This window comes from Triticum dicoccoides, chromosome 7B (genome assembly GCF_002162155.2).
Source record: "Triticum dicoccoides isolate Atlit2015 ecotype Zavitan chromosome 7B, WEW_v2.0, whole genome shotgun sequence".
NCBI lineage: Eukaryota > Viridiplantae > Streptophyta > Magnoliopsida > Poales > Poaceae > Triticum > Triticum dicoccoides.
This window is the reverse complement of record NC_041393.1, coordinates 82,417,814-82,428,668: the sequence shown is the minus strand read 5'-3', so window position 1 is coordinate 82,428,668 and position 10,855 is coordinate 82,417,814. Positions and strand designations below refer to the sequence as shown.

The window sequence follows — 10,855 nt, the reverse complement described above, 5'->3', positions numbered from 1 at the left end:
CGGGGCAGGGAGGCGGCGGCGATGCAGCCCGGCTTGGCTGCGGTCCGGCGGCCCTGCGACGGCGGCCGGCGGCAGGCGTGGTGACGGCGTCGTTCCTTGGCGGCGGGACAGCGTGGCGGTGCTGGGTGGCCATCGACGCGCCCCCGGCCCAGATCTGGGCCCGACGGGCCCCATCTGGGCCCTAGCGGGCCGGGCCCCCGGCGTGGTCTCGTTGTATGCGGCGCGGTGAGGAGGAGGAGCGGCTCGGACATGGGGCGTCGGCGCCGACGATGTGCCAGCAGCAGCGCGAAGGCGGGAGCTTTACGGGCCCACGAGGGCTCGGCCGGGCCTGTGGGCCTACGGGCCTCGTGTGCTCCTGCTATTGCGTCCGGACGGCTACCGTCGCTGACGGTGGAGGTGGGGCCCTCCCGCGTGCCGATGGTGCTGATGCCCTAGTCCCGGCTCTGATTCTTCGTCGTGCTGTCCTCACTTCGCGGTGCCGTGGTGAGACGGCGTGGAGGCCTCGTGACCGCGTTGGCGCAGGGTGGTGGTTGGTTTGGTGGCGAGATCCGGAGCGCCCGAGGTGCGGGTTGGGATCGGGGGAAACCCCTGTCGGCGTGGCCGACTCCGGCGCGGTGGCGCCTGTGGGTGCCACCTGACCTTACGGGAGGGCGTCGGGTGCTACCCTTCCTCTCGCCTCGTCGTGTACCAGGGGAAACCCTTGGCAGCAGCGTCATCATCGTCGCGTTCCTTCTTGGAGGTGTTGATTGGTGCCCGGTGGGCGCAGCGATCGCGAGGCTTCTTCGTTTTTGTTGATCCGCCGTTGTCGGCATTTGTTTCTTTTGCTCTTTCTCTGTTATTTCTTTTGGGCGTGACTGTGCTGCTTCCGCCCCAGCACCTATCCCTGTATGGTTCGGTTGGTTGCTTTGTATACAAAGCGGAGGGAAACCCTTTTTCGGTATAAAGGGTGTCGGACAGCCCGAATATATCGACCGGATTTGGGGGGTTCGGCTGGGTGACGTTTTAGGGTCCGAATGTTTAGGGAGAAAGTGGAGGAGTTTGGCTGTAGATGTTCTTACTCCACGACCTTCATACCGGCAAGAAGATAATTACCTCGCTTAAACTGTTAGCGCAAGATATCCCCACTAAATCGGCAACCTTGAATCGAGTCCCACGCCTTTCCTTTCTCGGCTAAGATCCTATAACTGAAAGCTCTGTTCAAATGCAATCACATGCCTTCTTTCCCTGATGATTTGTCATTAGCACTGACAAGGTGCACGATGATTCATTACTTCCACCCGCGTGTGGGTCATACTACATCTGCAAGCGTTGAAGCATCCATGCAAGGCTAGTGGGTCTGAAGAGTGCAGCACCGAAGAAATGCATGCAATTTTCAGATGATTTGTCTCCACAGGTGGGTGGCTGGGTGCTCCAGGTGCCCACAATTTTTGCTGTCAGGATCTTAGTGCTGAAATAACCTCAAAAGCCAAACTGGGTTTAGTTGGATGCAACGGCAGACATAATGTTTCAAGCACATTTATCTTGACTCCCATGCCAAGAGAATCTTCTGCTGCCACGCTCCAAACATCTGTGCCAACTTAGCTAATCAACCAGAAGCAACCTGAGCTAAGAAGATCCAAAGATTCCCCACCCAACTTGGCGCCTATAAATAATCCTCACGATGGAATACTTGATCCCATCAGTTTCTGCACCAACAGCACATACTAACAAGGCATTCTTCTTCTTGCACAAATGGCCTCCACTGTGCCCCTCTTCTCTCTACTGTCATTGTTCTTGTGTTGTGTTCTTGCCAAGGGAGACATGAAAGTGGCCCCTTCGAGGAATGGGGCCGACCATAGAGGCCGGTCTCTACAGTCGAATCATGTTTTCAGTGTGCTCGGATATGGGGCTTACGGCGATGGACGCCATGACGACACAAAGGTATGTATGCATAGTGCAAAACCACCACTTCCAAAATACATAGCATAATTCATTTCATCTTTTAATGGAAATGGATACGGAAGGCTTACCGTGGGTTTCTTGCGCATCCACCTCTTGCAGGCATTGTCGAAGGCGTGGGCTGCAGCTTGCTCCTCTTTGAATCCTAGCATCGTGCTCATCCCCGGGGGCAAGAAATACCTAACCAAGCATTTAACCTTCTCTGGCCCATGCAAATCCAGTATCACGTTGATGGTGAGATAGATGAATGACAAGAACATGCATACATCATTTTCTTTCATAAAATTTTGCAAACAAAGATGACAAGTTGTACCAAATTCCAGATTGAAGGTACTTTGGTAGCCCCTCCAAAGAGATTATATTGGATAGAAGATACCATTAGGCACTGGATTTTGTTCAGATCTGTGAGTGATCTTACCGTCACCGGTGGTGGGACCATCGATGGAAATGGAAAGATTTGGTGGCAGAACTCCTGCAAAGTAAACTCCAAACTCGTAAGTATATTGAACTTCTAAGTTGCGCATTAATGAAAACCACTAGAAAAATGTAATGTTAAACTGTTAACTTTGAAGTTTAACTATTACAGCTTTCATTTCTTTTTTCCTGAAAGCTTTCTAATATGAATTGTTCCTTTTTCTTTTCCTTGGCAGCCTTGCAGGCAGGCTCCAACGGTGAGTGCGCCTTCCAATCATCATCTTACTTCACATATTCCAATCGAGTAGCCTTGTTTTCTTGATCACATATTGGCCATCTTAATTTCTTTTCACTTTCCAGGCTTTGACGTTCTATTCCTGCACAAATCTGAGAGTGGACAATTTAGAACTGTTGAACAGCCAACAAATCCACATATCGGTGGAGCATTGCAGTGATGTAAGGATGTCACGCCTGTCAATCACAGCACCCGGCACTAGCCCCAACACCGACGGTATCCATATCGCCCATAGCAAGGATGTGAAAGTCATGGACTGCGCAATCAAGACCGGGGACGACTGCATGTCAATCGAGGATGGAACCGAGAACCTACATGTCAACAACATCGTGTGTGGACCGGGGCATGGGATAAGCATCGGGAGCTTAGGCGATCGCAACTCTCAAGCTCAGGTTGCAAACATCACCATCGACGGGGCGCGACTGCGTGGCACGACGAATGGGGCTCGTATCAAGACATGGCAGGGCGGGCGGGGCTACGCAAAGAACATCGTGTTCCAGAACATGATGATGGATAATGTACAGAACCCGATCATCATCGACCAGAACTACTGCGACTCGGCTACACCATGTAATGAACAGGTAAAAGATCATGACGACCGCGTCGGTTTTATTCATTTGTTTATGCGCATAGATATAATCTAGCGTGTGTTTTTTTTGGGTGTAGAAATCGGCCGTGGAGGTGAGCAATGTGCTGTTCAAGAACATCAGGGGGACAAGTGCCTCAAGAGAGGCCATCAAGCTCAGTTGCAGTAGAGCCGTGCCTTGCCATGGGATAGCCTTGCACAACGTCAGGCTTACCCTAAAGCGAGGAGGCGGTGATGCAGAGAGCACATGTGAGAATGCAAAATGGAGGAAACTGGGAACGGTCATGCCACAGCCATGTAGTCTCAACGACTGAAAATATATGGCAAGGATTTGAGAATTTTTAGGTGTATATGATGAGCAGAAAGGGTTACATGTTTTGATACGCTTCCTCTGATTTTCCGAGTGAAGTCTTCCAGTGGAAGGATTTTGAGTACATAGGTGCAATAGAAGGATACATGCCAACACTGGAATGTACTAGTGATCGCCGCCGCGCTCTACTCATTGTTGAAGAGTTGTTCTTTTTTGTATTTTTGATGAGTATCCGCTGTGTGTTCTGTTTTTTTTTCTATATATATAACGGAGCGGGAGATAGTAGAGCATCAATTACTTTAGCAAAATTTCATGTGGAGAGGCTTTGCCTGCTCTTAATGCATAAACCCTTTTGAGCATTTAGCAAACTTGGTGCGGCACTTCTACTCAAGCTGAAACTGGAAACTTATATGCTTTTTCCAAAGAAGTAGCAGTACTATGAGGACCCAAAACAAGTTCAAAATTTGGCTATCAAAAATATTTGTCATGACTTCACAATTGTTGGACGGAAAATGCAGTGAAGTGACCAAAAAGTTAAATATCGATATCCAAAGTACAAACAAGGGCCAATTTTCTTGTTATGGCCAAAGATCGTAGGGTACATTCTGGGCAGAAACCAAGGTGAAACCATACCCTAGTATACAAGAGCAAGCAGTACGTAGTCAGTTTCGCCAAACCGATGAGACGAGTTCTCAAGAAGTACAACATGAGGGTGGGGCAAGAATAGCAGCAACCTCACCAACTTACCTACAGGCTATAGATGAACATCAGAGTATCTACCCACTGTTGGCTATCTCCTAACAACCTCTTATGTACCGCGGACAACCCGATTTGCCAAATGGTCAGTGTAAGTGCTAAGCATCTGCTCCTACAGTGATGTAAATGGTACACGCTAATACACCGTCCTCTTGACGACGAGCCCGAAAGATATGAACAAACTCAGCCAGCTAGAGAACTCCTAGGTGTTACTCGCATTGTTGTTTCTGTTATAGTGTTATTACTCTCAAGAATAAGAGAGGTCAGCTCATTTTCTTGTTGACTTCTCAATCTTGACAAAGTAGGGAGGCTCCTTTTGATTCTCTCGGGTAGATACCTGCAATTTTTTGGAAACAGACCCTTTATCACTACGAACTGCAACCAGAATAGTGCAAGGTACATGACCGAAAAAAACATATGGTTGCGGAAAGTTGGTCTATGAAAGACAACTTACATGTCAATTCTTTCTGCAATTGCTCTGCGCACTGAAGAGTTGAAACCATAAGCAATCGAATTAAAAAGGCCCTAAAAATGTTGGGGAACATTAGTCTGGAGAATTGATGAAAAATAGGAGAAATGTGTAATAAAGCTATCAACAAAATTATTTTGTAGATAAGGCAGGCACAGAGGAACAGTATGATTCCAGCAAATACAGTAACAAGAGGGAGTCATAACTCATAAATACCCTAAGGTCTGTTTTGATGGTGGATTTTATCCGAATCTATTAAACTAATTTAGTTCTATAATGAAGGCTAGCAAATACTACAAGCCAATTGCATGGGCTCGTTCCAAGAAGTAAAGAAATAAACATGTTGGAATGCAAGCATGCCCATCTTTTGGAGTAGAACTATCAATAGAATGACAAAACGATAACATGGATTGGTTCAGTATCTCCAGGAAGTACGAACCCCAGTTAGCAACTTTGCATCATATGAATCCAGAAGCATCTAGTCTAAGAATGGAAGACAAAAAACATCCAAAGACTCACCATAAGTCCAGCAAATCCGATATCAAGGATGGATAGCCAAAATATCTTGTGACCAGGATTAGCAAAGTCATACAGGCGATTGATTGTCGCGAAAGCCCATGAACCAATTAAAATCAGAGGGTAATAACCCCACCGGTTAAATGCCTACAAAAAGAAGCAAATAATAGTTAAAAGCTGATCAAGGACACACCGAAGTAGCATGGTGATGAGTATATACTACATAGGGACATATTCCTCACAATAAAAGCAGCTGTAATTTATTTATCATTGAATCCTATAGAGAAGTAGTACAAAAACATAAAAGGAGCTTATGGACTAACAATATTGAACAGTCTGTTTTCAGTTAAAAACTGATGATGTACACAATGCATATACCTTCTTGTCTGCCCTCACGTCAGATTGACTTGATCGATCACTCATGCCAACAGCCATCTACAAATTAACATAAACTTTTCAGAAGATACAGCCAGAAAGAGCAGAACATATCAAGTTCTACAATACAAGCCTCAGTCAGCCTACCCTCAATAGTCAATATACAAGAGAAAACAGTTAACAGAACATGTGTTGTATGCATACCCGTGTCGCATTGTTCAACATGCGGTTTACTTGATAGTACGTAAACCCATTGTAGAGAATGGCACCCCAAAGCGGAAGGTAAAAGGTAATCAAGTGTAAAATCTGCAAGTAAAGGGCATTCTAGTGAAGGAATTACTAAGAAGATGATACATGAAAACATTTCTACATCTCAGGGACTAAGTGAAGACCATACAAATGGATTGTCAATATATTGCAATGTCTGAAAAATCTGAAGGTAGTCCAAGCAAGCTAGGTCACAAATCCATAAAAATAGTGAATGGCAGTTTGAACCGTTTGATAACAGCTATGGATGATGTACAAAAGCTACATGGAAACAGTAGAATTCAGGAAGACAACTATTTGAGCTGTTCTTGGAATCACTGATACTATAAGAAAAATAGGATCAAATGTATCTTAGTTTAAGCAACAGGAGTGTGTATAACCAAATTAACAAGCTCTTAATAAAAGAGAAAGATGTACCTTTCCCGTGCTTCCCTGCTGGATCCAACACCAGGTCCCTGGCCTTCCATAATCACTTCCTATTGAACGTAATACAGTTGTAACTAGTGAAGTTCCTGAGGAATCAAAAAAAGGAGGCTCTATGTTTAAAGCAACCCATATACAAATATAATAAAGGGCACCTAGGGCGGTAAACTCAGATGATACATAGACAAAATCTGCAGCACAAGTTACTAACATGGCTAGTTACCAGTTCCAACTATATGAGGCCAGCAAATGAAATCACTCGTACTCATTTTCAAGATACATAGGCATGATCATCTGATTGGACAAACAACAGAAATTGGCACTGGCATAGGCAGGGTTGAAAATAGCAACACAAAAAATGGGTTACATATGTACGCCATATATAAATGTCGCCATAAGATATAGCAACCTGAATATTAAGACAGACAAAGCATGATGCATCCAACACAGCTGACAGCTATGTTATCTGAAAATTTCCATATTCATCGGCAAATTAGTTACACATAGATGACACAGCTATGAATTTGTGAAGTTTTAAGAAATGTAATCTATTCAAAGCATGCTTTTTAAATGGTTGGACAGGTCGCTGTAAGTAATTTGGAAACATGAAGAAATCAGAGAAGTGCCAAAGTGGTGAACAACATACATACCCCATACATACAAGTGGAAAATGAATCCAAACTCCTCAACATCAGTTTTGTGCTTGACAACTGTGCGATGAAGAGTGAATGCTATAGTGGTTGTCCATAGAAAAGAAGCCACACAGAAGAAATGTGCACTGTAGTCATGCGCAAAGCAATAGAATGCATTTGCTGGACCCCTACAACATCAGATAACAAACTCACTAAATTAATCTGCCACAAAACCCAGCAATCAAGCTGTATGGCAAATATCATTGTAAAATACGGAAGAGAAAAAAGAACAGTCTGTTTGTTGTAGCAGAAAGAAGTGCTATAAAGCTTTTAAATAGCGGATAGCGGACTGGTTGCGGATTAGGGTCAGCGTAGCGGAATGCGGATAGCGGTCGATATTGCGGGCGCTATGTCCACCTAGCCAATTTTTTAAAAACACTCATAAATTTGAGATTGTTGTGTATATTTCTAGGCCATTGAAAAAAATATGACACTTAATTTGAAAAATCATCATTTATATAAGAATATAAACTATAATTGAACAATATTTGGTCGTGCAACCATGCAAGCAAGGCACATTTACCAAAATAGATTACACAACAGAACAACAAGGACTTATATAGCGGGCGATATTGCGGATAGCGGACGATATAGCGGTCTAACAAGCGAAAGTGCCTTGGAGCACCCGGCGACTACAACCATTGAAATCGCTCCCATTCAATCGCATTGGGATCCCATCCACTATATTAGGGTAGTGTGTATTAGATGAATCTGCACCATGTATAGCTCTCCAGCATTTCCGTATCAAATGACGAAACAACTGTTCTCTCTGACATGCATGTGTACCCCACGCGCTATCTGCCTCAACGACCAACGCCCACCAACCCAGCATCAATTCAATGCACCCCGCTCCTCATCCTCCCTTCGTTGCCCTTCTTCCCCAGGACATGCGATTCTTCCCCATTCATCCTTCTTCGAAATCCTCTTCTACTACTCCTGCCCCTTCTTTCCCAAACTTCTACTTGCAATGTGGAACAAAACTAGAATAAACTAGGAAGACTATGTCCGCCCTGGCCGTCACTCGAGCTTGCCGCGTCCTGTGCCTCCATGGCCGGCGACACCACGTCCGCCATGACTGCCGACACCAAGTCATGCGTTCTAAAGGCCAGCGCAACGTGTGTGGAGAAAGCTAGGAGGAAGACGATGCGCAAATCTAGATAGCCATCGTTGTTTGTGCTTGACGCGTTCAGGACACCGCGTCTGCCTGGGCGCTGACTCATGTTCTCCGTTCCCGCGGCCAGCGATAACATCATCGTCGGGACATATTCATAGCATACGTTGTTTGCCTCATGGTCATCCCCGTCGCCGTCAAGCTCTGTATGGCCATGCCCCACCTCAGCAGCAGTGTCATGTACGTCGTGCTCGCCCTGGTCGAGGTCGTGAGCTTCATGCTCGTAGTTGCCGTCATAGACCTGAGCTTGCGCGTGGCCGGCGTCCTCCGAGTCTCCGATCGTCTTATACATCATTTAATACGTTATTGTCTCACGGTGGAGCGGCAGCGGCGACACCGCGTGTGCCCCGGCCGCCGGCACCATGGTGCCTTCCTGAACCCAGCTGTACTATATCCAAGCACGATAAGAACTGGCCGCTTCCCACAGCTACCATCTTCCGCGTCCGCGTTGTCTCCGTCGCCGTCAAGCTCGGCATGGACGTGCTACTCCTCACCCACTGTGTTCTATATGTCGTGCTCATGGTGAAGGACATGGGCTTCTTCCTCATGGCCGGCCCCCTTGACCCGAGCTTGTGCCTGGCGGGACGGTCATGCTTAATGGCCACAAACGTATTGCTCGCATCTGATAAAAGACAGTTGGGGGGCCGAAATTAATGTGATTCTTTGTTCATACGCAATATACGTCTCGTATTGGATGAAAGCAAACTTACACTGCATTAACTGCATCCATCCCGAGACAGTAATGGACGTACAGATTACAGGGAGTGGAGCCTCCGTGTGCTCCTAATCTGCCTCCTCTAACAAGTGATATTGCGCCCGCATCATGACAACACGCTATTTTCTAACGCAACCTTAAACTAATAGCGGCAGGGTGACGCTACCGCTATTGCGGCCGCAATAGCGGAGGTAGCGGACGCTATTTCCATTTAATCGTCTTATTGATAACTGAAGGGAGATATCAAAATATACTACCCATGATAAAATGTTGATGTGGCTTTTTGTCAGTGTTATACTGTTATTAGCAAAGGTGGATATAATCAGAAAGACAGGAAGCAACTATGTTCAGCAGAGAGTATATTAAAATTATACAGACAGCAACATACCCCATTATAGTGAATAAGCTACAAAGCATATCCTGCAATTGAAGTGAACATTGTCAGAAAAACTGAAGCATACAGTAGTTAAAGCAATGAAGAAAGCTTGCTTCAAATAATGCTTTCACTAGTACGCAGAGCACCTTGACTAGACATGTATTTCATTTTTCTAAAAAAGAATTCCGCATTCTATCGCCAAAACAAAAGTAGGTGAATGCGCATCATCCCACTGGTTGCAATTTCAACAACATAATAGAGCTAGGGGGGGCAATGTGATCTCTTGCAAATGAACAATTCAAAAAATGCCTGTTGGATGCCACTTTTCCGCATTCAAGTATATATGTGGAAGATATCCTACGGCTTAGCTTCATTAAACTGGAGCGGCCATTGTGGGAATGGCAACAGGTCACATGATCTCAATCATCTTCCGAGTATCATATGAAACAAGTGTTAAGTTGGTCAATAATTGAAGCTAACCATAGTGTAAGACATGCTTAGCTTTGTGCTAAAGCTATTGCAGCTACGAAACTATCGGAAAAATGAATCTATAATGGCCCCAATTGGCAGAAATAAGCATCATGGGTCAAAATTCGACGCACATTTCTGAAGATCCCAGTCCTGACTACTTCCTGCACCGAATTCTCCACAGCTACTAGAGCTCGTATGCACGGCCATTTGTGCAAACTAACGACACGAGACATCAAAATTGCTCAATTACAGACCAAACTATCAAACCACCGCTCGCAGATCGCGCCACAAGCCCCAAATTCCAAGCCACGCGCACGCCAGATCAAGCAATCAGCATCCCAAACCGATAAAACAGCAAGCAAAGCTCCCAGATCCGATGCTCTCACCGCGACGGCGAGGAAGTAGACGAGCTTGAACGAGAACTTGCGGAGCTCGCGGAAGAGGAGGTAGCAGAGCACGATAAAGGAGGAGCCGGCGAGCGAGAGCGCCGCCGCAGTGGTGCCCACGGCGTCGAGAATCTCGCGGTTCCTCATGGACTGGCTCGCCGCCGACGACGCCGCCAGGGCCGACGCTGCCATCGCGTCGCCGTCGCCGGCAATCTCTGCGGTGGTGCGAGTTTTTATTTTCTTTTTTTCTTTTGAGGGTCTGCGGTGGTGGGAAGGTGGGGGAGGACAGAAGTAGCGCAGAGGAGAACGGCTGGCGAAAGTCGTTGGCTGTTGGGTTGGGGCCGAGTGCCTTCGTAGCGAAGGTTGTGGCTTCATTGGGCCTTCAGATGTGTATTCTGGGCTTGGGGTTGGGTGTCCTTTTAGGCCTGAATTATTACACCGTAAAAATTCTCAAAAAAAAAAATATTACACCGTAAAACAAATTCCCCTATTAAATTTTCTCAAAAAAAAAAACAAATTCCCCTATTAAAAGACTGTAAAACCAGATTGTTTTTTCAGGGCAAAGGAGTAAAAAACAAAAGTTAGGATGAATTTTTTCTATGATTTTATTTATTATTTTCAAAATGAAACGTTTGTCCTTTTAAATTATATGTAATTATTTAATGTGAAAACAAACATGTTCATCTTGTGTTTTG

At 45.7% G+C, this 10,855-nt stretch overlaps 2 protein-coding genes across 2 annotated transcripts; one reads left to right on the top strand and one right to left on the bottom strand.

Moving 5' to 3' along the window:
- The first annotated feature begins 1,731 nt into the window (after nucleotides 1-1,731).
- On the top strand, nucleotides 1,732-3,547 carry LOC119336609 (polygalacturonase-like). Its single transcript, XM_037608656.1, has 6 exons — nucleotides 1,732-1,920; nucleotides 2,041-2,172; nucleotides 2,262-2,432; nucleotides 2,589-2,609; nucleotides 2,713-3,228; nucleotides 3,314-3,547. Exons 1-6 carry the CDS (start codon nucleotides 1,732-1,734, stop codon nucleotides 3,545-3,547), a joined length of 1,263 nt encoding a protein of 420 aa, XP_037464553.1.
- Nucleotides 3,548-4,056: 509 nt separating this feature from the next.
- LOC119337939 (G-protein coupled receptor 1-like) lies at nucleotides 4,057-10,449 on the bottom strand. The gene is made up of 9 exons (XM_037610216.1): nucleotides 10,161-10,449; nucleotides 9,316-9,347; nucleotides 7,000-7,169; nucleotides 6,344-6,438; nucleotides 5,864-5,965; nucleotides 5,663-5,719; nucleotides 5,288-5,431; nucleotides 4,754-4,824; nucleotides 4,057-4,636 (listed from the first exon to the last, which is right to left on the bottom strand). Exons 1-9 carry the CDS (start codon nucleotides 10,350-10,352, stop codon nucleotides 4,483-4,485), a joined length of 1,017 nt encoding a protein of 338 aa, XP_037466113.1. The 5' UTR covers nucleotides 10,353-10,449; the 3' UTR covers nucleotides 4,057-4,482.
- Between the last annotated feature and the right edge of the window lie 406 nt (nucleotides 10,450-10,855).

What these genes read in the sequence shown, in the direction of transcription:
- LOC119337939 (XM_037610216.1), bottom strand. Translation starts at nt 10,352, where the DNA reads ATGGCAGCGTCGGCCCTGGCGGCGTCGTCGGCGGCGAGCCAGTCCATG. An exon ending in AGCTTATTCACTATAATGGG is followed by an intron (nt 7,170 to 9,315) that starts GTATGTTGCTGT and finishes CTGATGTTGTAG; the next exon opens with GGGTCCAGCAAATGCATTCT. An exon ending in ACGTGAGGGCAGACAAGAAG is followed by an intron (nt 5,432 to 5,662) that starts GTATATGCATTG and finishes TTCTTTTTGTAG; the next exon opens with GCATTTAACCGGTGGGGTTA.
- LOC119336609 (XM_037608656.1), top strand. Translation starts at nt 1,732, where the DNA reads ATGGCCTCCACTGTGCCCCTCTTCTCTCTACTGTCATTGTTCTTGTGT. An exon ending in AATCCAGTATCACGTTGATG is followed by an intron (nt 2,173 to 2,261) that starts GTGAGATAGATG and finishes ACCAAATTCCAG; the next exon opens with ATTGAAGGTACTTTGGTAGC. An exon ending in GCAAAGTAAACTCCAAACTC is followed by an intron (nt 2,433 to 2,588) that starts GTAAGTATATTG and finishes TTTCCTTGGCAG; the next exon opens with CCTTGCAGGCAGGCTCCAAC.